General features: G+C 36.3%; 1 protein-coding gene across 2 annotated transcripts; it reads left to right on the forward strand.

The window, feature by feature from the left end:
- LOC141439253 (uncharacterized) lies at positions 1-24,787 on the forward strand. 2 transcript variants are annotated; one of them, XM_074103489.1, is made up of 2 exons: positions 1-744; positions 23,064-24,787. In XM_074103489.1, exons 1-2 carry the CDS (start codon positions 27-29, stop codon positions 23,351-23,353), a joined length of 1,008 nt encoding a protein of 335 aa, XP_073959590.1. In that variant the 5' UTR covers positions 1-26; the 3' UTR covers positions 23,354-24,787. The 2 variants fall into 2 exon arrangements, with proteins under 2 accessions (XP_073959590.1, XP_073959600.1); XM_074103499.1 differs by having other exon boundaries at positions 23,085-24,787.
- The last annotated feature ends 2,549 nt before the right edge of the window (positions 24,788-27,336 follow it).

Here is a 27,336-nt window from a genome sequence, read left to right on the forward strand (position 1 = left end):
GGCCCGACGCGCACGCACGTGCACGCATGAAGACTGAGGAGCAAACTACCGAGGAGGCGGCCCGCCGCCCGCCAGCCACCCGTCGACAAGAAAAACCACCCTTCTCATACATTGCCCTCATAGTTATGGCAATCAGACACTCTCCCAACAAAAGGCTCACGCTTAGCGAAATTTACGCTTTCCTTCAACAACAGTTCCCCTTCTTCCGAAGTTCCTATCAGGGGTGGAAAAATTCTGTGCGACACAATTTAAGTCTGAACGAGTGTTTCGTGAAACTCCCTAAAGGGTTGGGGAGGCCGGGAAAGGGCCATTACTGGACTATCGATCCGTCTTCAGAGTTTATGTTCGAAGAAGGCTCTTTCAGGCGAAGGCCGCGTGGATTTCGGCGAAAGTGCCAGGCGTTAAAACCTCAATTCGGTAGTGGTGGATATTTGTGCGGCGGCGGCGTGGCAGCGCTTCCCCCGCCGCAGCAAGCCGGCTACGAGCTGGCCGGCGGCAGCGCGGCCGCAGGCAACGCCGGCGCCATCGACTACGGCGCATGCGCCTACTCGCACACGAGCGCTTCGAGCCAGCAGCTTCCTTACGGGAGCGAGTACTGCACGTACGGCAGCATGGGGGAGCGCGAGTGGCCGCTGCCCTACGGCGGCGTCGACGCGGGTTATCGGCCGTCGTCATCGCCGCCGCCGCATCACGATCTTCCTGACCTAATACCGAACTACCAGTACACTGTTACCAATGACCATGGTGAGTTTAATTGATTTTAAATATTTTGAAGCCTAGATATTTACCCATTCAAAAATTACTCGTGTATGCATATTCGACGTCGTGATAGACGACGGGACAAGATTGTAATTAAAAGGATCCCATCCCTTGTAGGACTTAATTATTACATTTGTACTTACGTATATAATGAAAAAATAACTTTTGATGAATAATATATTTCCTATGGCTCGTTTTTGCTGGCTTGGTTTTGCGAATCCTCAAGTAAGCCTTCGCAATTTCCTTGCATAGAGGGAAAGGGGTAGAGGGTGCAATGAACAACCTATATAATCTTTTAATTTTAGAAAGGCATGAGGGGGCCACACCAGACATGATATAACTCGCTTTCAAAAATTGGAAAACTGCACATCATACGTACCTACGAATTTTAAATTTAATAGTTATGAAACTATAAATTCAGGTAAAGGTATTGTTCGCTAGGTAAATCTTCTGTAAGTAATGAAAAATCTATCTTAGGATAGAAAGTTACACTCTATTCTTCGATACATACTTATGACAAGATTTACTGGTACATAGTACTGGTACTGAACTACATAAATGTCGACACTTTTTCTCAGAAACGCGTAGAAGTATCAAATTGAAAAGCTACGGTCCCTTGAAACTGTAAAGAAATGTTTCTAAGTTCACGCGGGATCAAATGATGTGAATTAATACAAACACAATAGAACCTTCGGAAAATACCTACCTAGGTAGGTTAAGTAAATCCAAACCAGATTAGTGATATAGAAAAATGAAATTGGGCAAGAAATAGGCATCACAACTCAAGTAAAGGAAAAAGTCCGAAAGTCATGGATAGGTACGTAGATCCATCCTTGGCTTGGCTGTTTATGAAATATCATTACCTACTTTTTATACTCGTAGCATGTTTTGTTGGGGTTGGACTTTCAAAATTAACGCCAAATTAGCACGGCAAGTTAAATTGATGCCTACTTAACTACTTAGTACGAGTAATTAAAGCTTATAATTAATTCAGAACCTTTTATTTAGCCGAGGCTTGTATAGTGCTTTTCTCAAACATGCACTAAAAGAAATAAAAACTAGAAATCAATATTTTAAACGTAAGACAATTAAAATTGTACCAGACTCAAATTATAACTGCCATCTATATGTGTTTATTTCATTCTAACATGATTTTTAAAACGTTAAAATAATCCCAATAAAATCAAATTGCTATAAAACATGTAGATATAACGGACTGCAAATATAAAAAATCACGATTCTAAACGAAACTTTTGAAATGACCATGGAACTTACTAGCAAAATGGCTAAAGCCCAAGTCCAGTCAATCAAAAAAAAAGACAATAACACTTGTCAATTTTCCCGCCAAAACTTTTTTTTTGTGTTTGCTGTTCGGCTTTTAGGTCCATTATACACGAACTGCAGCCAATTTAATCAGCAACATGAAACGCGTCGGTAATAATTATATATTTACATATAGAATATTCATAGTCCTGTGAATTGATTCAGTAACTAAGTAATAAATGAACCATAGAAATTCAGATTATTAATTTCAAGTCGTGTATAAAGGCGTTTATCGTGGATATTTGACGTTTTGCATTGAAACAAAAGACTGTTGTCTTGCAGGCCTAGGCCTGCAACAGCGTATTTTGAAGCCTGTTTTATGGAACACAACATAAACATTACATAGCATGTTTGAGAAAAGGTTAATTAACTACCTGTACCTATACCTAGATCTCAATTCTTTTGTCCACGAAGTCAGCAACGACGCGTATTCTTAATAGGTACCTATTGAACTTTGCTCTCATTTCACATTTATGTTTTTGATGGGTATTACCTACCTACTTACAACTGTCGTAATGTCATCCAAAATCAACCTTTTATCTTAGGTACTTCACACTTTTTATAACCCAAAATAAGTTTCGCAGTCCTCTAGTAATAACCACAGGATATACACAAGAAAAAAATCATCGGTACGAAATTAGGGAGGAAATTAAACTTAGGCAATTTATTTAATTGAAGTATCGTATTTTATTGTATTGTAAAACTCTTTATTGTACAGAAAAATACATGAAAATAACAAAACACAGGATAATAAGATGTACAAAGGCGAACTTATCCCTTAAAGGGAAGAAGAAAAACAGTGAAGTTTTTTTTTCAATGATTATGTTCAGCTTTATGATCAAGTTTAATAAAATGGGTCAAGTGCTAGTCGGACTCGAACATGAACGGTTCCGTTTGTGCCCCTGGTTACTAAAGTACCTACTATGGGTCACATGCAGCCCCTGGCTACTGCCGGCTGTCAATTTGGCCGCCTAGCAACCAAAAAACGCTGAAAAAAATAATTCTTGTATGCCGACCCCCTTTTTTAGGGATCCGGAGCCAAAATGGCAAAAACGGAACCCTTATAGTTTCGCCATGTCTGTCTGTCCGTCCGTCCGCGGCTTTGCTCAAGTACTATCAATGCTATAAAGCTGTAATTTTGCACGAATATATATGTAAACCATGCCGACAAAATGGTACAACAAAAAATAAAAATAAAAAAAATTTAAGGTACCTCCCATAGACGTAAAGTGGGGGTGATTTTTTTTTCTCATCCAACCCTATAGTGTGGGGTATCGTTGGATAGTTCTTTTAAAACCATTAGGGGTTTGGTAAGACGATTTTTAGATTCAGTGATTTGTTTGCGAAATATTCAACTTTAAAGTGCAAATTTTCATGAAAATCGAGCGTCCCCCCTCTAAAATCTAAACCGGTGGGTGGAAAAATTTGAAAAAAATCAGGGTGGTAGTAAGTATATCAAACTTTCAAGGAAAACTATAACGGCTAAGTTTGCTTGAGAATTATTAGTAGTTTAAGAGTAAATAGCAGCCTAAGGTATAAAATATACCTAAACTTGGAAGATTCTGTATAAAATACGAAATCCTTAGAAAAATATAACTTTATTTTTTGGTAATGGCTACGGATTATTTTGGCCATGTCCGCTCTTGGCCGGTTTTTTTAACTTTATTTTATTTTTAGTAGGTACTAGTGGTACTATTTGTTGTTATAGCGGCCACAGTAACACGTAATCTGTGAGAGTGTCTAGCTAATCTATTAATTACGACTCAAGAGATAGAGCCCTGTGACAGACGGACGGACGGACAGACAGACAGACAGCGGAGTCTCAGTAATAGGGTCCCATTGGTACCCTTTAGGTACGGAACCCTAAAAACGATATTTTGTTTTATTTTACCTCTTTGTTGGTGTGATTAATACATTATATTCCTACCAAATTACCTACAGCTTTCTAGTAGGTATTTAGCGTGAAAGTATTCCCATTAAAACGAAAACATCAACCAAATTCATAACCTCCTTTTAAGTCAGTTAAAAATTAACACTTAAGCTTCATCGTTTGTAAGCGGATCCGGAAACCTAAAACCGGCCAAGTGCGAGTTGAACTCGCGTGGAGAGGGTTCCGTACAATGCCTGTGAAATATTTCATCTATTTTTTTATAAGTTTTTTAAATTAATTCAAAATACCACAATATGTGCTTGAGTGGTATCTACCTACCCTGAAAAAAATTACTTTTCACGATACTGCTCGAAAGTGTGGCCATGATAACCGTGGTCGTATGGATTTCATAGTACGATTCGACTTTTTAGAATATATTTCTGTTTTTTTTTCCGGCGTGCTGAAACGACAATCGGACCAATCAAAAGTAATCGTCTGCTGCATATGAAATTAAATTGAGCAATGAGAATGCGTCATTTATGATAATATATGCACAAAATGCTTTAATTTATGAAAAAACGCCACAGCATTAACTTTTTAAGCCTGCTGCACACTCCACAGCACTGGCTGAACAGCCAGGCTGCTAAGTGCGCGAGTCCTCATCCTCGTCATGTTCGTCGTGCTGCCGCAGCCAGGTTGCTCAGTGCGCGAATACCTACATCCTCGTTATGATCGTCGTGCTGCCGCTGGTCGGACATGACGAGGATGACGATTTTATTTTTAGAATATATGGTTTTGGGTAGGTACTGGCCACTAAGAAAGGACTCGCTTAAAAATAATGTCACAAAAGATAAATTAAAATTGGCAGGAGCAACGCAGTCTTTGGATTGTTATTGTTTGTTTTGTGATAATAGTACATTGTGCATTAAGAGGCGTAAGAAGGGGATTACTAACGAGAGTATTTTAATGGCCCGCGTTTGTAATCCCCTTACGGCCCGTGATACACACAATGATTTGCTTCACATTGCGAGGAGAAAAATGCAAAAAATTAAATTATTTTGTGTCCAAACACTTCACAGCTCAGCTAAAGAAAGAAGCTAAGAAAACAACTGAATAAAATATGGCTACCGCCAATACAGGGGGCTACTACAGAATTCGAAAATCGAAGTTCGTATCGTACCGTCCCTCTCACTCTCGTATTAAATAATAAGCGTCAGGAAAACGATATGAAATTCGATTTTCGAAATTCGTGGTAGCCCCCCTGATTGTCACTTTTTTCGAGTCGTCTACCATAGATAATACTAAAAACCATGTTTAGTTTAGAATTCGGCCAGATTATTCCAACATGCTAAAAATATTTACTAAAATTATTGAAAAACAATTTGATAAGTATAAATTTAAAATATAAAAGTAACGAAGTTTCATGAAGCGTTTTGATTCATGAAGTTTGATGAAAAGTTTTATGGTGTAAAATTAGGTTATAGCTAAGTTTTAAAGATGTAAATTAAACGTTGGCTGACTCCCCCTGACCTGACCTCTTTAGTCTAAAATGACGTATCTGCTAAATTTTTTAAAACTAAAGTCGCATCCCCCCTCCCTTGGTCCCTTGGGGAGCAAAACTATACCTAAATCCATAATTCCTGCGGGAACAATATAGGCCATTGTCCTTTAGTATACAGGCATGGAATAACATCACATCATTGACGAGCAAGTGTGATGAAAATGTTTTTTTATTTGCTCGCAGTGGTCGTGACAAGCAACATTTAGTCTCGGTCAGCAGCGGCAGACTTAGTATTTACAAGAACACCTAATTTGCCACTAGTGTAAACAATAATCAGGCAGAATCAGGCCGACAAAACTGTTATCGAAACTTAAATATGTAGTTACATAAACATCCATACATACCTACTTACGAGTGCCTATAGGTACAATGTACACCTAGGTATTGCTTTTGATTATCATATCCAGCTTATACAAACTTAGGTGTCTTATTTATTCGAAATATTTCTATTTCAGTAGGATGGTTGGGTTACTTTGAGGGGACGTTTATCGACTATACCAATTCCTAATACATACATATTTATAACCAAGAGACTGGAAATGTCATTTGATTAATTTGAAAAAAATAATAAAAATATTGTGCTGCCTAAAGACAATGACACTGAAGTTGGCCAAGTAGATAATATAGACTACTAGCTTAAGCCCGCGACTTCGTCTGCGCGGATCTAGGTTATCGCGCGGTGGCGCCCTCTACCGAATAAAAGGTATCCTATGTTGATCCTTGGGTTCAAAATACCTATATACCAACTTTCATCAAAATCGGTTCAGTGGTTTCGACGTGAAAGCGTAACAGACAGACAGACAGACAGAGTTACTTTCGCATTTATAATATTACTAGCTTTTGCCCGCGACTTCGTCCGCGTGGAATAGTAACTTTGGAAAGTGTTTAATTTATTTAGGGTACCTATTCTGCCAATAATAGCACATAGAAACCTCTACGGTTTACTGAAAATAAGCTATTTTAATACATTGCTTTATATCTAAACTATTTTTTTTTGTTCTATTCTAAAACATAAATATTTTGCGGGTAGCCATATTTTAGCAATACGACGTGTATTCTACCCTGCCAACACAAAAGGACTAATTCTTCATAGTGAACTCTTGACATCTTACGTCCTTTATTGTAAGTTAGGAGGGTAGGATTATAATTAAGACGTCATTCTTACTAAGCATAGCTACACATTTTTCCGATAAGTATACTTATAGTAAATTTGTTTGGAATTCCTTAAGAACTTTCATCCCCATATTTTCAAGTATGAAAAATGACGAAATGTGAAAAGAGTCGGAACAAATGTTTTTTAGGGTTCCGTACCTCAAAAGGAAAAAATGGAACCCTTAGACCCTTTATATTTATATTATGTATATGTATCGAGTTGAAATTAAAACCCTAAACTCAGGTCAATAGTCCCGTCAAAGTACAATCAATTTATATTCGACAATGACGACCTTCATATAAACTTTCATCCCCTATTTCACCCTCACACAGGAAGAATTTTAAAAAACGCGCAAACAAATATCTATTTATCTCTTATCACGTTGTCAAATGCCAAGTTTTACAAATAACCATCGATTTATCTTCGATAATGACGACCTTCCATATGAACTTTCATCCCCTATTTCATCCCTCACAGGTTGAATTTTCAAAAAAGCTCTTACAAATACCGGCTTATTTTTTATTAAGTTCCTAAATGCCAAGTTTCATGGTTTTATCTTCGACAGCGACAAACTTCCACCATATAAACTTTCATCCCCTATTTCAACCCCTTAAAGCCTCTTTTCGCAATAAAAGATAGCCTATGTTCTTTCCCAAGGTCTATTTTATCTCTGTACCAAATTTCATCGAAATCGGTTCAGCGGTTTTGGCGTGAAAGCGTAACAGACAGACAGACAGACAGACAGACAGACAGAGTTACTTTCGCATTTATAATATTAGTATGGATTAGTAGGGATAGTAGGGAAGTAGGGATTAGATCTACTTATACTTTTTCAAAAAGAGGCTTCTACCGACTGCGTGAACTTTATATTTCTAGTACCTATTTTATTTCTTAACCAACGAAAAAATTTAGGAGGTTCTCAAGTCGACGCGTTTATATATTATTTTTTTTTTATTTACATGACCACGCATAACTTTTACTTAACAGAGTAGTCCGATTTTTGATAATTCTTTTTTTATTTGAAAGCGTATACCCTGAGGGTGGTCCCATATAAATTTAGAAAAAAATCATAGGGTAGCAAAACAGGGGATGATTGATTTTTTAGGCATAACTTTTTACAGAGTAGTCACAAGGGTGGGAAAAAGTATAAAATAAAAACTCTTTAGCAAAAAATTAAACCGCCGAAAAAACACAAATATTTTATTTAAAAGCTTTTTCTTCCAACTATGCCTTAATTTCATCATAACCGCACTAAATACCCAGCAAAAAGCGTGACTTTTCTGCTCAAAGAAAAACCGGCCAAGAGCGTGTCGGACACGCCCAAAATAGGGTTCCGTAGCCATTACGAAAAAATCAAGTAATATTTTTCTAAGAATTTCGTATTTTAATTTGCACTTTAAAGTTGAATATTTCGCAAAAAAATCGCTGAATCGAAAAATCGTCTTAGCAAACCCCTAATGGTTTTGAAAGGCCTATCCAACGATACCCCACACTATAGGCTTGTATGAGTAAAAAATCACCCCACTTTACGTGTAGGTATGGGAGGTACCGTAAATTTATTTTTTATTTTTTATTGTGCCGTTTTGTCGGCATAGTATACATATATATCCGTGCAAAATAACAGCTTTCTAGCATTGATAGTCCCTGAGCAAAGCCGCGGACGGACGGACAGACAGACAGACAGACAGACGGGTTCCGTTTTTGCCATTTTGGCTCCGGAACCCTAAAAATGAACGAAAATCCTTTATTACATTGTTTTAGATTTTTTTAACCCTTAAATAAGCAGTGTGTTTGTAATTTTTTTTATGTAGAATTTTTTGGACTATGATGCTTGAATCATGAACTTTTCAATTTTATCAAATTATGGGCTAATTGCACCGCCAAAGAGGTAACACAAGTATTTTTGCTTTAAAATTAGCCTGCATAGTGTAAAAATAGTCTAGTTGTCAACTTGACGGTCTTATGAAATTAGTAAGTAATTAGTAAAAAAATAGTAAGTAGCCGTATTTAATAAAAAATGTGTGTTTCGTTGGCCAACCTGGCGCCCATCCGAAATTTGACAGATCACGGGTAAAAATATCTGCTACTAATTCTGCCAAAAAAGTAAGAAATTTAAAAAAAAACAGATTGGCGGGAACCTTGCGAATTTTCCATGGAAATTTTTTGAGAGTGTGAATCTAAACTTACAAAAGTGGGATCATCGAGTGCTAGTGACATTTCTTTCCTATTAATTGTTTAGCATAAGTTTTTATTTCGTCTACTATTCCTGTACTTAATAGTTGAAAGAAAAGCAGATTATGAACCTCGCATTAAGTAATTTATTTATATTTCCCTCGTGCCCTCGCTGACGCTCGGTCTTCAAATCGGCACTCGGTGCAATAATAAATAACTTTCTGCTTGGTGCAACAATCTACTATTTCATCACACTTGCTCGTCAATGATGTTATTCCATGCCTGTGTACTTAAGGACAATGGCCTCAATTACCGACATTAGCTTATATGGGTGTGTACATGAAAAACAGGATCGGTATTTCCATGTCGGTATTATCCGGGCCGTTAAAGAGTGTCACCTTTCAAAACGAACGAGTCAAAGACACAAAAAATATTGTTAATTTTTTTTGTTCTGGGCTATGGAACAACCCGTAACCGACCCGACTATCGTAATTTGTCGGTAAAGAAAAGTTTTAATTTTTTTTAATTAATTGATGCTACTCAAAAATATGATATTTTTTTCTGTTAATTAGAAAGGTTATTGATAAAAAAAGTTTCAAGTGTTTCTAAAATTTTCATCCATTCTCCATTCGGAGAGGTACCTACTATAGTCCTTGGAGCCAAATGCCCTTTGGGCATAGTTCTTCAGACAAAACTTCTTCTTTAGTTGTTCAGCTGAATGAAAATCATCGCAGAAGAACAAGGCCGGGGAGTAACTCGTCCGCAAATTTTAATTAAAATACGTCTTTATGTTAGGTATTTAAATCGTCATCAGTCAGATCAGGTCAGGTCAGTCAGTCAGATCGTTGTCGTCAGTGCTAGAAAGCTGTCATTTTGCATGGATATTGTAGCAATTATGCCAAGAAAGTGGTAAAATAATATATAGAAAAAACTTTTTTTGTTTAGGTGTACCTACGCCTTTGAAGTAAAGTGGGGGTGATTTTTTTTTGTCGTCTAATCTAATAGTGTGGGGTATCGTTGCCTCGTTGGACAGATCTTTTACAATATTTAACAGCAATAAGAGGTTGTAATAGTACATTACTGCAGAGACCAGTAAGTAAGCCATCCTGCAGGGCTACTACGAAACTCGAAACTCGAAATTCGTATCGTACCATCCTTTTCGCTCTCGTATTAAATAGTATAAGTGTCAGAGGGACCGCACGACACGAACTTCGAGTTTCGAGTTTCGTAGTAGCCCTGCTGAACGAGTAGAAGTTTGATGGCCGAGCCGTCAGGTGAGGCCATCAATGATACAAGGCCAGGATGGCGATTACTGGGCGAAGCTTGTATAGCGCTTTTCTCAAAAATGAAACAAGTTGATAAAAAGAAAATAAAAGTTGAATTTAAATGCATCACGAAATATTAAATGATACATTAACATTACACATATTAGGACAGTTGGTTATTGATATTTATATGGACTTCCCAGGCACATTCATATTCGTTTGCTGAACGTCTGAACGGCTCTTGGGAAGTTAGCTGAAATAGGCTAAAGACATTTTCCGACCAACTTGTAACTTGTTTCTCTTCCTTCCACTTCACAAATTTGTCGAAATTGTTCATATACTTATCTTTCCTTGGACTTATGTATGAGAGTAAATCATTTTTCGCAAGTACTTTTATGCGAGTACAATTTATTTCAGATTCATCCGATGACGAACTCATTATGTCAATATTATATTAACTGTTTGTTAGTTCTACTATACCTATAAATCAGCTACACAAAAATCCCGCCTTAATTTTCAATTTTTTTTAACTGAAGTGAGAACCTAGCCCTATACCACGAAGTGCAAAACTCGAACTTCGTATGTTGCCGTCCCGCTGACGCTTATGACATTTAATGCGCGAGTGAAAGGGACGGTGCGATACGAACTTCGATTTGCGAGTTTCATAGTAGCCACTCTGATATCAAGTTATGTGAAAGTATCGATCGTGCCATGGTCTCAGTACAATTTCGATTAAATGTTAGATGTAGGTATTTAATTATTTAATAAGTTAATTTTAGATAAATTATATTCATATTATTTTAAACAAGTACACATTGAAAAAATAAAGAAAATCTACGAACCGCCATTTAAGCTATACTCATTCGCTAACCTATGTCTGTAGTGTATGGTATGATTGTTTTTTTAAAGGTACCGGACAGCGATGATTGCTTAGATATCTGCCAACTTCAATTAAATTACAAAAGTCATAATTTTAATAAGAATTTGCTTAATTTTGAAAAATTTGTAATACAAAAATTGTAATTACAACAACATAAATTACTGAATAATATACCAGTTATTTAATCAGTGAACTATCACATTAGCATACATCCTCCTAAGTGTGAACTTTTTTAATAGTTTAAGTTTTTCACAGTTGTAGAGCACGGGTTCCAAATTTAAACACTTGATATGTAATGGAATTTCCCCCTCACTTCCTGGACAGTTCGAGATTACATCCTGGACAAGCTAGTCTCTCAGGATGCGTTACTTTCTACGACGTTTTTGGTGACGTAATGGCAACATTTCATACCATTTTCGAGAAAAGATGATTTTTCGATATAGTTTCGTTTGCAAAATATTCAATCTAAAGTGAAAATTTTTGTTAAACTCGAGGGCATTATTGTAGTAGGAAATAGCAGCCTAACTCATAAAATATATCTATTTACTTGGAAAATCCCGTGCAAAAAACAAAATATTAGGTACTTGTTTTGTTTATAACAACTACGGAACCCTATCCTGGGTTACGCTCGCTTGGCCGGTTTAGTTATTTAGTCAGTGGGTAAGTAAATGTAGAGATGCTAAATCTCAAAAAATATTTGGTGTTTGAAGAATCATCAAACCTGCAGGACAGCTGATAGTTCATGAGTACATTAGTTATTGTGTAGAAGCACTATTTTCTTTGCGAATGTTTTGCTCCCGTGACCATTTTAGTTGCGGTCGTTTAGTAACAATAAACAACATTTTGTTTTAACCTTTAATTGCGGACGTCTTACTATAATAGAACATTACTGCAGAGGCTGGGAAAGCAAGGCTTGCAGGCCGAGTATTTATAGGATAGGTATACGAGGCTGGCATGTTCTTTCACGCCGAGGCTTGTATAGTGTTTTTCTCAAACATGTACAGAAATAAAAACTCAAAAACTCCTAGAAATCAATATTTTATAGTCGTAAGACAACTAAAATTGTAGCGGACTTAAATTATAACTGCCATCCACCTGCCATCTATGTAAGTGTTTATTTCATTCTAACATGATTTTTTTAAAACGTTAAAATAATCCCAATAAAATCAAATTGCTATAAACCATGAAGATATAACGGACTGCAACAATAAAAAATCACGTTTCTAAACGAACCTTTTGAAATGACAATGGAACTTACTTGCAAAATGGCTCAAGCCCAAGTCCAGTCAATCAAAAAAAAGATAATGACACTTGTAAATTTTCCCGCCAAAACTTTTTTTATTGTTTGCTGTTCGGGTTTTAGGGCCATTATACACGAACTGCAGCCCATTTAATCAGCTACATTAATACTTTATTATGTAAATTAAATTGTAATTTCATATTTACATATAGAATATTCATAGTCCTGTGAATTTATTCAGTAACTAATAAATGAACCATAGAAATTCAGATCATTAATTTCAAGTCGTGTTACTTGTACTATTACTTATTCTGTGGTCGTGTATACAGTACAGTACAGTATAATGGCCTTTATGGTGGATATTTGACGTTTCGCATTGAAACAAAAGACTGTTGTCTTGCAGGCCTAGGCCTGCAACGGTATATTTTGAAGCCTGTTTTATGGAACACAACATTAACATTACATAGCATGTTTGAGAAAAATACTTATTGCATTACGGACCAGGAAAACATTTTGTTACGAAAACCACCCGACGAGATCTAGATTGAAATTAGCAATGACGTAAAATTTGTCGCAAATCTCATTAGGTATATCGACTCCGAAATCCGAAAAATAGAGCTTTCGGTCAGCAGCTAAGCTGATCGAAAATATATAGGGATGGAATCAAAATAATGTACCTAAATTTAACCGGCAGCCAGGCTTAAATTAACGTATTTCTGTAACTTAACAATGACATTTATTTAATTAATAAACTAAAATTGATACTTTGTTGACTTTCTAACAAAATTATACTTGACAGCAATATACAGCAAAGTAAATTGACAAGCATAATCAAAGTATCTGTCGGCTGTCATTTACACTTGCTTGTCAATTTACTTTGCTGTACATTGCTGATAATTATATTTTTGTTAGAATGTAAACAAATACTGAATTTTAGTTTTTTTGTTAAATTAGTGCCCTGCTAAAGTTATAGAAATACTTACGTTACTTTAACCTCCCTTAAAAAGCCTGGCTGCCGGTAATACACTATATACCCGGACACAGAGGCATACCCTCAGATCATACAAGGCATACCTAAAGAGTTGCTCGCAGACCATTGCATACAAAAGAGATAGAGAACTTTTCCAGATATTTTTACTCATGTAGCTTATATCTGCTAATTGTTTGGTATACTGAACATACCTACGCTCAGAGTAATGTTCCATAGCGGCTGAATTTTGTTTTTACTTATTTTTGCTCATCATTAGGTAGGTGTACATATCGGGTGAAGAAATGTAGACAAAAAACAGATGCAGCAAAGGTGATCGACAAATCACCAAGGAGCGCGTACATAGATGGCTAATAAATGCCGCGGCGCAGAGCCGGATAATCGACGGTTTATTGCCGCCCATGTGCGCTTCGGCCCGGTTCTGAGAAGCCCGAACACTCCCTTACGACTGTCGTAAAAGCTGTGGTAACATGTGCAATGGCTGCGTTTGCGCCGGCCGTTCCACTGCACTGCTAGACCGCCGCCGACTTCTACTTTTATTTTCTTTCATACTAAGTAGTTGTGACGCAATCATTGTGATCCTGAAAGATCGGGTGAGATCGGCTGATGTGCGAAACCCTTGAACCATAGAAACAAAGAGATACGGATAAAGTTGTAATATAAACATAAGACCTTAGTGTTAAGTAAATAAAGTCGTAGGTATATACATAATTTAGTATGATTCAGCAACCTGTTGCGAATACATACTGTATAATGATTTTCCATCGTATTTTTTAGACGACCAGATGGCCTAGTGGTTAGAGAACCTGACTAAGAAGCTTGAGGTCCCGGGTTCGATTCCCGCGTCGGGGCAGATATTTGTATGAAAAATACGAATGTTTGTTCTCGGGTCTTGGGTGTTTAATATGTATTTAAGTATGTATCTATCTATATGTATCTCTCTATATAATTATATTTATCCGTTGCTTAGTACCCATAACACAAGCTTTGCTAAGCTTAATTTGGGACTAGGTTAATTGGTGTGAATTGTCCCGTGATATTTATTTATTTTATTTATTTTATAGGAAAAGTTCGTATTTATCGTACTCTCTCAATTAGCTCCAGTAGGTACCTACCCATCGTACAGCTGTACATTTTTCATTTTGACATTTGACACTAAATAATACAGTTCCATAATTAAGGTTTAGTTTTAGTTATTTTAATTTAATAGTACCTAGTCTTGTTTTAATTTCTTGTATTTTTTTAATATGGAGAAAGAAATTAAATATGATTTGATGGATACTACTTATATATGTATATATACAAGAAAAGTTCCGTATATATGGATATAAAAATGTCACTAATTTAATACAATAATTCATTGACACTTCGGGTGCCGTGGTATTCCGACAGATCTGATTTTTAACCGACTTCAAAAAAGGATGAGGTTCTATGTTCAATCACCAGCACCAATATCTGATACGACTCTATTTCTAGGGCCGGAAGGACGTGTCAGATATTTTTGCGCGCTCCGCTGTGGCAGATATTAATGCTGGTGACTGTTCCAATGTTTGTATTTTTTTTCTGTATGAACGCCGATTACTCAGTCAATTGTGGACCGATTTTCAAAATTCATTTTTTTATTCGAAAGGGTACTCTTCTAAGGTGGTCCCACTGTCACCAAGTCAAGATCTGATGATGGGATCCTAGGGAAATCGAGCACATCTATGGCGATTTTGAAATTTTTAGCATTAAGATAAGCATTTACATTCAGAAAGTATCATTTGGTAAACTGGATCTGATGAAGAAGACCGTAGATGACCAATGGAACTCGTCTAAGTCTATAAACGGTCATTATTAATATACCTAGATAAGCGACTAAGAAGGAGCTTTAAGTTAATGATTCTTTCGAACTTAACTCTGCTATAAAACATTAAACAACGTAACTAAGCCGTGTTTGGGCTTCATGGAATCGTTGTGAGATGTACTTTGGCTACAAATCACTACAAAGTGAGAAATAAAGAAATTTTTTAACAAAAAGTAAACCCGGCTCCAAAAAAGTAACAATAACTGGAACCGACTACAAAACCCTTGAAAATATTTTTCTAGCACTAGGTACCTACTAGCTCGAAGTCGGTGTTTCACCACGACCCAGCGTTCCATTTTTTCCCGATAAAAACCACTATAATACTAAATCTGTACCTACAATATATTACCTACTTAATCCCTTTGGGTGCTACACTGTCAGATTTGCAAAAAATAAAAATGTCCTATAACTATAACTAGGATAGATAGGATAGGTACTTACTCAAGTATTTTTTAGTTTGTATGTTCCTTACGATGTCGGTTTCGAAATTCAATGATACACGCTCTTTCCCTGTGGCGTACATTGTACATACATGTATCTACTGCTGATTAATGAAGTTTCATAAAATATAAAGTTTTAGTGAGACAAGAGCGTGGTGTGATGTATATTTCAGTTTACGTGAAGTAATGGCGTGCTCGGCGCTCACGCATGGCGGCAGGCAGGGCCGCGCAGGAGCGTAGTAGGTATGATCTGTTTACACGAACGCCCGTTTGTTTCAAGCGTTTGATCTTTATAAATGCAATAGGTATTTCGAGAACATCGTCGACGGCGAGGAACTGTAACGCACGTTTGCTTTAATAAAAAAAATCAAGAATGATTTTAAGAAAGACAACCTTGATGTTCTGTTTATTCGTCCATAGGTGCTCCGTTTATGAGCATTTTTGATTAGACATCTGACGTATGTTTAAAATTCAACATTAGGATTCAGCAACGATTTTACGCTCTTCTTTTTTAAATAACTAGTTGTCGGAATTTAAGATAGGTTTAAAGTCACTCTACATAATAAATAACTAACTTTATACCACCCAGTAAAATTATTTCAAATAATGGTATAACAATGGTTTAGTCACATTGAACAATGAGAAGAAGTAGGTACCTGACAGGTCACGTGAAAAACTAAAGAAAAACAAAAACAAAAGCTTTTAATTGTAAGTATTTACCTACCTACTAGCGGATTCTGCGGAATAACATACTTAATTGCTTTAAATTCTATTGTATCGAATTATTTATCGAGCTTGCCAGCGAACACAGTGTCCATTTATTCATTAATTGTAATCAGATTAATCTCTCGACAATTTGTAATAAAATTAGCAATCCCAAAAATCTTTTCAGTTTTTGATAATGTAAATAAAAAAGGTCATTTCTTTTCGCCCTACCTCTTTTTACGGTGGTATAAATTTAGAATCGTTTAAAATAAACGGAGTAATTGACACTGAGATCGATGCATTGCTGACTCTGTGTGCGGTCCGCGATGCCGTAAGCCGCCTTGCACTGCCGCTGAAAACCTTCTCTAAATATATTGGAAAAAAAACCTAATGCATTTAACGCCAACAAACCGGAACGATATAAAAAATATTCACCCTTTTACAACGCTTATCCCTTGTTTACATGCCCGCTTTTTGTAAAGCAAATTTGCGTCTATGGTGGTGTAAAAAATGTGCTTTTTTGCGCATTAGGTCTACCAAGACCGGATTTTTTACTCGTATTGCTTTTAAGTTTGTTCAGCTCCGCTCTCATACATATTTATTAAATGAAATAAACATTAACCTTTTGACGTAAATTTTTCTTGATTTAGGGTGGATCGGAGGCGCAATACCAGATTATCAACGAATAATCATCGCGAGTGTGACCTGATAAAAAGAGCACGTTAATGACCATCGATGTTTACTTTATATCAGGTATAAAAAAGCTAAAACCATTTATAAATAATGTGGCGAATTTATTCATTTAATTATGCAAATTTTACCTATCTTTGCGTGTGAAATGGAAGATAGCTCAGTAGGCAAAACAATAAGTTTTTACAGACAATAACTTGTAAAAAAATCATAATTATTGTATAAGAGAAATACCTATACCTACGTATTCTAAAGTATAGTCTATCCATCATTTCACACGTATTTGATAGGTTCGTATGCCTAAAATTCTGGAATATTGCGTCCCCGTGAATCCTTAATGCGAGTTACTGACTCAGAAATGCTTTTCAGGGCGATAATTTTAACTTGAACGTGAATAATTTTCATTAATGACTGTAATTTCATGTGTATTGAGCATTTTTGGCAGGCGTTCTGTAGGTATATTTCCGGCATTCAGGATTCACAGTATTTTGCTGGCGAAATTATTAATGCGATGATCATTTGTAACAAAATGCTGTGCAGTTTCATCAGTTATCGTTTGTCAAAGTGTGTTATAGATATTAGTCATCTTTATGGTTGCGGCAATTTCCCACAGCTCGAACTGAGCATACCTCTTCAAGTCCTATAAATCTTTAGTTGAGCGGTTAAAGTACGTAGCGTTATTTGGAAAAGTGGAGCTGCGCCGGCGCGTGTCTCTCGTCGCTTGCCCACTCGAGAGCAATTTGTGCTATCGGACCGACGTGATGTACGAGCCGGCGCGCGCGCGCTGACAACCGGCGGCGCGGCTCCTACCACTCGTTACTCAACTACAACACCATCACTTTTTGGCCTCACTTCCTCGTTTCCTCATTTCAGCGGGCCATTCTCTGTGCCATCGAAATTAATTTCTAGCCTGGGATTGTTTGTTTTTTTCGATCGTTACCCTACTATTTTCTTGTTTTTTTTTTCGATTAAACTTCTTGCATCAGCACGCATATCTGTCGACGGTAGCATACCTAATTAATTTAAAAAAAAAACATATTAACTATTACTACCTATACTTATAGCTTGGGCAATCATACTTTTCAGGCGGATCTGTAATATGGCATTTTTTTTATAAAATCGCAGAAATACACTTACCTACTAATAAGAGGAAGTGAAATGCTACGCGAGCTAAATCATTTAAAACGCAATTAATACCATTTGAAACGTTATGTACGTGTAGTTATATTTCCCAAGCTCAGTACTTGTATGGAACATTATTACTCAAAAAATAAAATCGTTCCATCTTAATAAAAATGCGAATAAGTGGAAATATCAAATCTGAAAATACGCAATAACATTTCTATTCCAATCCTAAATAAAATAATTAGGTAAGTAGTAGGTATTTTCTGTCTGAGTATCATAGAGGACGTGAATTTTTCATAATTGAAGCAGCAGTCCACATCAATGACATGTGGGCATAATTTAATATATCAAAACCACAAATCCGTTTGCGTGCCGCGGGATCTTCACGCTTTTACGGGATAAAATGCCTGTTTGCCTGCAATAATGTAGTTTTCTGGTGATGAAAGGTTTTTTTATCTGTTCTATTCGATCCCCTTCATTCCTACAAACGAAAACCAGGTTTCCCTGATTATTATGTTAGTACATGTCTGAATGTCAATTAGATATTAATATTATTATACCATTTAGAACCTATTATACTTTACATACCTACAGATAAAAAAGTATCAATATCACAACACTAAAAGTACCTATGTAAAAATAAAAATACAGATACGAGTACACAAAGAGAAGTACAAAGGCGACTATCCCTAACAAGGGATCTCTTCCAGCTAACCTAATTAAAAATATAAATTGATTTAGTTTTTGTGTTGACGTGAGATACCTACGTGGTATGATAGGTACAGTCGAGAAAACTGAATCACTTACCAAGGTGGAACCTTTTCATAATCAAAAGGGAATATTACTGCAATTTTCTGCCGTCAGAGTGCAGCACTAGCGCAAACTGTAAACAGTTTTTTGAGTATCTTAAATGTCTGTAGGATACCATAATATCATATTGTTTCAATATTTTTTTTTGGAAATTAGCTCTATTGTTATCATCATGTTATTTTGTTACTATGAAATATATCTTGATTTTTACCGGGTGCGGCCTAACACGGGCAAATAATTAAAACACAGATCGTACTCGTCAAACTGAACAACATTACTTTAGCGACTTTTAAAAATAACTAGTAGGTATTTTATTATTAGTCTCTATTTTAATTTTTAATACACTTTAAGTTTATTCGAAGAAGCAAAGTAAAGCAAAATGTTTGATATTTGTAGCGTGGCAGGCGAAGTCAGCTGGGGTCTAGGGTGGCGTGATATATTGAATTTACGATTAAGTTTGTTAGAAAAACAACAAAAGTTAAGTTTTGATTTTAATTAAGTGGGGCCATGATGATCCAATTACCACACATTGCATAGGTACTAAATACTCTTTGGTCATGATCCGTCATGGCGACAAAATTATAAAGAGCACTGACGTTGTTATGGCGTTCTGCGCTAGTATCGCCCCCTGCGCAGAGCTTTGCGTAATATTCCCTATTTCGTTATGATTACTAATCGTTGATCGGAGTTATGATTTCTTAGGTGCCTACTTAGATGTAGCACAAAGTTTCCAGGCCGGTATGTACGTGAAAGATTCAGTTTCCATTACTACAACGTGTGCCTTCCATAAGAAAATATATTTTAAGGGCTGAAAGCATAAGCCCTAATGAACGTAAATTAGTATTTCTCTGAGATATTACTAGTTAAAAAATAAAAACATTTTTTTTTCATAAGTACAAATTAATTTGGCACGCAATTTATCGGTACTACCTAACAAAGATAATTTTCTGAGTGAACTTTATGGACATTATGTCAGGGTTCAATTTTGTTGACATATTGATTTTAGAGTAAGTAGAGTACTTTGAAAAAAACTCGTATCTAAAATGAATATGTTAACAAAATGGAACCTTGATATAATGTCCATAAAGTTCACTCGGAAAAATTATCTATTTTGAGGTAACTACGAGTTTTTTTTAAGTAGTGACGATTTGCAGCCCCTCTAAAACGACAAATAAATGTTTGCATTACATATTACATTGCTGCTCGAGAAATTTTAAAAAAATAATTACTCTCCATTAGAAAAGGTATTTTTTCGATAAAACGGTTTTCAATAGTAAAAGCTATCATTAATTAAAGTTTCTGTTCTTTTATGGATGTCACACGTTGTATACCACTTTTGTAAAACTCAACGCTTAATAAGCATTAATTCCTTGAAATCACGGAATCCGATCCAATTTCATATTAGATACTATACGGTACCGACCAACACTCTTGGCTTTTGTTCCTACAATTAATCGTCTTCGATTCTATAATGTAATAAAATATCGATTATGTGGGTGAATACTAAACGTGTAGCTAAATTCTCGTTGTGTTCGCACTACATACATGCAACACCTCGCAACATGTGTCTTTAAATTCTAAAAAAATAGAAACTACGAGTTGGATTTTAGTCCTAAAACCGTCCAATGGGAGCAGTCGCTGGGTTTGTTTAAATTACGACGATTACCAGAGGCGTGCACGTGGTGGGCCGACAACAGACGAGGCGCAGGCGCGAGCGGTGGGAACGAGGCTCGCGGTACTGCGTGCAATTATAGTTTAACACGTTTACATATAATCGGATGCATGTTTCACAAATCACTTGTCTTGTCCGTGTATCAACATCATGCGGCCATGTTGTTTAAAGGAAAACTCGATGACTAATACAATTAGACGGGCCACCTTGCGTTTGAGAACGCGACTGCTAGGAGCACCAAAACTTGAGAATTAGAACTCGGAACCTGCCCCATTACTTGTACTCTATTTACCTACATTTCTCTCACTCACAGTCTCTCGTTATATTCGTTCTGTGGCGTTTAGTAACTTTTGCCTAAACATATGAGTTTCAAGTGTGATTCTTAAGTTGAAGAAATGGGCATCAACGTTTGCTACAAGATGTAAATATCTATCAAGGCAGGGGCGGATTTCTCAATAGTGTAGGCCAAGATGTAGAGCGGCAAAAGGCCATAGTCCAGTTTTCATAGTAAGTCGGGCCTTACATCAATGGGCTTGGGTTTTTTTAACCGACTTCAAAAAAAGGAGGAGGTTATCAATCCGGTTTTTTTTATTATTTGTTTGTTACCTCAGACAGAACTCTTGTAGAGACACCTATGGCAATTTGGATATATTTAGTAGTCGTGAAGTGGAGAGTGGATGGTGAAGACCACAGTTGACCAACAGAGCTACTACTCAATAACAAGTACTTCACAGGTTGAATTTCAATTACTTTAACACAGTTGCTAAGCAATTTATGTTCGTCGTAATGCATTATGGTGAAATGGAACGGGTGGTGAAGCACCAGGACTCCGCAATAATGAACGTCTCCGAATCGGAAAAAGCAGTATTTCGTAAAAGGTGTCGAGCAGCTGACTTTAAACTATTTTATCTCAGATTATTTACACTAAAAAGCATGAAAAAAAATTGTGATTACCTCTTTTACCTCTTATATTGAAGAATATTTATGCTGAGTATGAACATCCTACTTGTGAGTTCTTGACTTATGTTTTTGTTAAGTTTTTTTCTTTGTTCTAAAAAAATATATTTTTTATTTAGTATTTTTTCTTTTTTTATATAATAACTAGTATTTTTTGTTTGGGTGACGATGCAAATCTATATAAAGCACATCATTTCAAAATTTGAAGCAAATCGCTTGAATACATATCGAAAAAAACAATACATTAAAAAAAATCTTACAAAAAATCATAAGTCAAGAGCTGTCACAAGTAGGATGTTCATACTCAGCATAAATATTCTTTACTATAAGAGGTACTCATAAAAAAAATCCGAGCTCATTTGATGTCAGAGCCGACTTACTATGGAAACCCGACATGGCCTTATGGTGACTTTTTTTTACTCACGCTCTATTTGATCTTTATACGTCAAATACGTTTATTATGCCATCGAGTCCCCGGATTTTCGTGACGTTTTTGACCTGTCAGTCTCAGTTATCGACTCTACCTGAATGATAACGATATTAGACTTTAAATTAGATTTTCGTAAACCTATCATGTTATGTGGTACTGGCCATTAATCTGACGATCTTTGACTAAGTAGTTAGTTTTAGAGATATACCGGGTGTGGCCTGTAATACGAGCATAAAATTAAAACATAGATCGTCCTCGTCAAACTGAACAACATTAGTTCAGCGACTTTTAAAAATAACGGTGTCTTTGAATTTTCCCTTTTTCATTCAAATTAAATACTGCTATCAATGTACGCCATCCTAGAATACAACTGACGTCGCCTGGCACTCTACAAACATCAAGCATTTTGCTTTACATTGCTTCTTCGAATACACTTAAAAGTGTAATGAAAATTAAAAAACTAATTATTTTTAAAGTCGCTGAACTAATATTATCCAGTTTAAGGAGTACGATCTATGTTTTAACTATTTGCTCGTATTACAGGCCACACCCTATAGGGTTTTTTATATATAAAAAATGGAAATAATGTGACCGTATATTTATTATTTTATCGAGATACTTCCCTGACAAACAGAGGAAGATGAAATTGAAAAGGGCTGACCTTAACTGGAAGAGATTGTTCTTTGATTATACCTATCGTAATAGTTTACTCCATAGGTGATCTGCTAGAGGTCTAGACTAGAGCAGCCAGCCTACCAAATATGACTCTTTATTTACGACAGTATGTACTTACCTAGTTTTAATATATAAATTAAGTAATCTGTAATGAAATCTTAATAAGCTTTCTAACTTTGATTTTTTTTTAATGAAGATCCATAACATTGCCGATTAGGTATATTTTGACTAAAATAACAGTCAGGCTTATTTGCATCATAAGTACATTGCCATTTTGTAGTTTTTTGCTAAAGCGAATTTTGTGCATTATGTAATTGTAATTCCAATTAAAATACTTTTACCTATTTTTAGCGAGAAGATAAAATATAAGTACGTTACAATTTTGGTATTTCAATACAAGATAACGACTCTACCGTTTGATTGACTTGTAGCGAATATCAAAGTTCACTGTTAGTAGTGTTATTAGAAGATGTCAATTAATAATGTGAATTTTCGTCCTAAGGTACACCGGGGATGTTCGCAGGGATGCGTGGCGTGCACGGGCAGATGCTGTCTGGGGGCTCGCTCGGGGGCTCGTCGCTAGGGCTGGGGAGCTTCGGCCTGGGCTCGCCGCTGCCGGCGCTGCCGCCTGATCGCAAGGCGTACGCGTCTCCGCCGCCCACGCCGCTGCCGGCGCTCCCGGCGCTGCCAGCGCCCGCCATGCCGCCGCCCACGTCAGCACCAGCACCTTCCGTCAGTTCTGCTTCCGTACACGCCTATTACGATCACATGAAGTACTCGCTACACCAGTAGCTGCAAAATAATACCTTTGAGCACCAGACTTGTTGCACAAGGGTGGCGTAATTCCGGAGAAAGCCAAAGAGTTTAAGCATAGGTTGCTGCTGTTCAATTTGACTGGACCATAAAAGGCTTATATTGGTCAAAGTGATGCACAGCAGTGGAAGAGCAAAATGGACTCTCATGATCTGTAGCGAAAATGGTTTTGAGATAGTCATATTACTTAAGTGGTAATTTCGACTACACTTACAAGCAAAATAACAGTTATATTGTCTTCAGAATATTAACCTAGTCGGGAGCTACTTGAAGTAACTGTACCTACCTATCTCGATTAACGTTATAACTTTAACCCTTTTTTTTGAAGGTAGTTAATTATGTAAAAAACAGTTCATTTAATTAAGATATACTTATACTTACCTATCAGACGAGGACTATAAATAAATAACCATCTTTAGTATAATTTGCCCCTCTTGCGATTTGTTCTAGTTTGTCTTCATGTTTGCATGTAGGTACAACTTATGACGTGAAACTTTTGACCCTGTCGCCAAACTATAGTTATTTGATATCTTGAGTCAAATTGTTGTATGTACCTACATTCAATGCGTCAATGCATAAACTTATTAGGTAGTTTAAAATAAAAAACGAACAAACTATCGATTGCCCGCGACTGTACCTATCTGTGAATTATTTTTTGCTCTCACGCGGAAACTATGGAATTTTCCTGGATAAACACTATCCCGTGTCCTTCCCCGGAATTTAAACTAGATATCTACATAATCCATAGCAACGACCGTTTAAATGAGTTTAGATGTTCACAAACTTTCTCATTTACAGTTAATATTACCTAGTGAGTATGATTTTTATTTAGAGATCCACATATATTTAACTAAGTTGCTAAAAAGGGCTGGCGTGATATTATTAACGACGTTTAGATGTAGTGGCATACCTGCAATGTTACAATAACTTTAGAAATTTTTGCTGTGCAGCTATTCCAGTATTTACGAGCTAATGTGTAAGTTACAATCCCGGTTAAAGTCCCGGGTAAATTCATTATAAATTTTATGTAAAGGTATTCAAACAAGAGCACATACTTAGTATTTTCAAGAATTGTAGTAGTAATACCTACTCACGTGTATATGTACGTAGGTACAAAAGTGTTTGATTCAGTCTCTTTCTCCTTGGTCGTTGCAATTAATTTTACCCTTTTGCCCTCTTTGAATGTAAAAATTAGATTAAGAATCGCACTTTATTTTAATGAATGTAATATTTACATTTATAGTTAAAAATGTCGATTTAATATATCATTTATTAAGTATTCTCTGTTATAAGGATATTTTGCAAAACAGAATCATACGAAATGCCACGGTACGTGGTCCGCAATTTTTTACGCGAATTACGTGATCATTTACGAGTGTGTACCTACCTATAATCAGCGAAACCACTTTTCATTATTTCTAAGGATTTATCGTTTTAAATAAATTATCTTTATTGTATTGTTATTCATTTTTATTTCTAGTAAGTAAGTTAATCTAACTAATATGATTAACCTAGGATTTGCCGGTCAAATACGCGCAGCAAATAACAGTTCGGTGCTCCAAACTCAACTTTGCAGAAGAGTATGGGTGTAATTTGTAACCGACTTCATAAAAAGAGGAAGTTGTCAATTCGGTTATATTTTTTTCATTATTTCTTTTTGTTTGTTTTAATCTTTTAATTTGGAACCGGCATTGATTCTCAATAACTAATGATTTTCGATTTGGTTTGGTGAGGTATGGTGGAACTCTCAGTTAGGGCACAACAAAGAAATAAGTACTTCTTTAATTTTGCTGACTTGAAAAGTTATGGTAACTTGTTGGGAATCGATTTGTTACGGCGCCACGCCTCTGTTATTCACATAGATCCTGTCTAAGCTAATGTGACGCTCAACTAAATCAGTTCATTGTGACTGATTAGACAGCAAATCTTACAATAACCGCCTGAGTCTTACTTGGAACTAAATGATTTTAGCTTAGACCAGCTCTATCTACCTAAGTATTTTTGCCTACATAGGCAAGACGTTATGTAAAATCATACATAAACATAACCCTCCCTTTAGGTTATGTAGTCGGGTAAAAATATAAACTACTTACCTATTTTTTAGGGTGTTTGAATAAACCTTATGTCTTTCTGGCTCTAGCGAGAATATTTTGAAAATATTTTGCTTTCTACGCATTTACAATTTGCTCATTATAAATAAACCATTTTTTTTCCTTAATTTGTATTGATTAGTTGAGTACAATTACGTTATGTTTTCTAATTTGTTTAACTCTTAAAATTCAAAAATGTTCCGGGGTGCCTTCAATTCCGACTTGGCACAACATTCAGGGTGGCACAACAAATAAAGAACCCCCGTCCCTCTAACGACTACTAATAACTATGCCATAAATTTATGTGGCTAAATATCGTCAGCAGAAGCTCCTCTTAAAGGCAGGTTGTCATCGGCAGGCACTTATGTATGATTATCGGGCGCAGTGGCAACCGACGACAACTGCGCGACAACAGACAACAACGGATGTTCCTTTAAAACAGAATAAGAATATTAGAAAAGAATAGCTAGCAATACTTAAGTGTTGTTAAACAATTCAAGGTAAGTACGTAATGTCATCGGCGTTCGTTAAGCACCAAGTCCAGCTATCTGCGTAGGTACCAAATGTCATCCAAATCCGTCCAGCCATTTTAGCGTGAAGGAGTAACAAACATACAAACATACATTCAAAAATTTTCCCGATCCAAATTCAAATTCAAAATTAAAATTCAAATCATTTATTCAGTAAATAGGTAGGCCGCAATGGGCACTTTTACAAGTCATTTTTTAAACTACCAGCGCTTTCGGAAAGACCATTATTGCCAAGAAGAATGCGCCGAAAGAAACTTACAGTATACAATTAAAGAAAAAAATACAAAATAATAATAATAATACAGGGATGTATGGGGTCCCTTAGTTACAAAACTATCCCGTGGGAATATCGGGATAAAAAGTAGCGTATGTGTTATCCCAGACGTCCGGCTACTTACATACAAAATTTCATGCCTCTAAGCCCAGCAGTTGTTATTTCAAGATTTTATCCCTATCCCGTGGGAATATCGGGATAAAAAGTATTCTATGTTTTAATCCAGGTTATAAACTAACTTTTCGCCAAATTTCATCCAAATCCGTTAGCCGTTCAGGGAAAAGAAATCTATTCATTATCCTGCATTGCAGTCTGTAAAGCTCTTTAACCCATTCATTGCTGCGCGCCAGATTACGTACTTTGCTGCGTTGCCGACGTTTCTGCAGAACAGACGCCCATCGGCGTCAGCGGCATCGAGGGAAAGCTAAATTAGACGTAAAAAATATTTTTAGATATGAACGTATTTCTTTACCGTATGTTATATAGCTAGTAGATAAGCATAATATAGGTCTAAGGAATAAAATACTTCTTCCTATTTAGACCAAAGTGGCGTTCTAAACCGATTATCAGGTAGCTTAAGACCACTCGTTACTTAGGCCATCTGCGTTTTAGACCTATGGCTATGGTGTCTTAGGCCATTTAAGTTTTAGACTACTTGCTACTTAGACCAGCTGTTTTATAGACTACTTGCTACTTAGACCAGCTGCTTTATAGACCACTTGATAATTAGACCAGTTGCCTTATAGACCACTTGCTACTTAGACTAGCTGCTTTATAGACCACTTGCTAATTGGACCAGCTTTCTTATAGACCACTTGCTACTTAGACCAGTTGCTTTTTAGACCACTTGCTACTTAGACCAGTTGCCTTACAGACCACTGGCTACTTAGACCAGCAGCTTTTTAGACCACATGCTACATAGACCAGTTGCTTTTTAGACGAAGTGAGACTAACTCGAAAAACTACTTTTTTAAGATTTGTTGAGTTAATTTGGTCTCATTGGGCTATGTTTTAGCGTACTAAATATAAACTTTTGTTGATTTTGACTGTTTAATTACAGTTGTAAAC

The sequence above is a fragment of the Choristoneura fumiferana genome, chromosome Z (assembly GCF_025370935.1).
Source record: "Choristoneura fumiferana chromosome Z, NRCan_CFum_1, whole genome shotgun sequence".
Lineage (NCBI taxonomy): Eukaryota > Metazoa > Arthropoda > Insecta > Lepidoptera > Tortricidae > Choristoneura > Choristoneura fumiferana.

Bases quoted from the DNA above. Each gene is read 5' to 3' on its own strand.
- LOC141439253 (XM_074103489.1), top strand. From the start codon at position 27: ATGAAGACTGAGGAGCAAACTACCGAGGAGGCGGCCCGCCGCCCGCCA. The intron at 745-23,063 runs GTGAGTTTAATT...TTTCGTCCTAAG, and splicing joins CACTGTTACCAATGACCATG to GTACACCGGGGATGTTCGCA.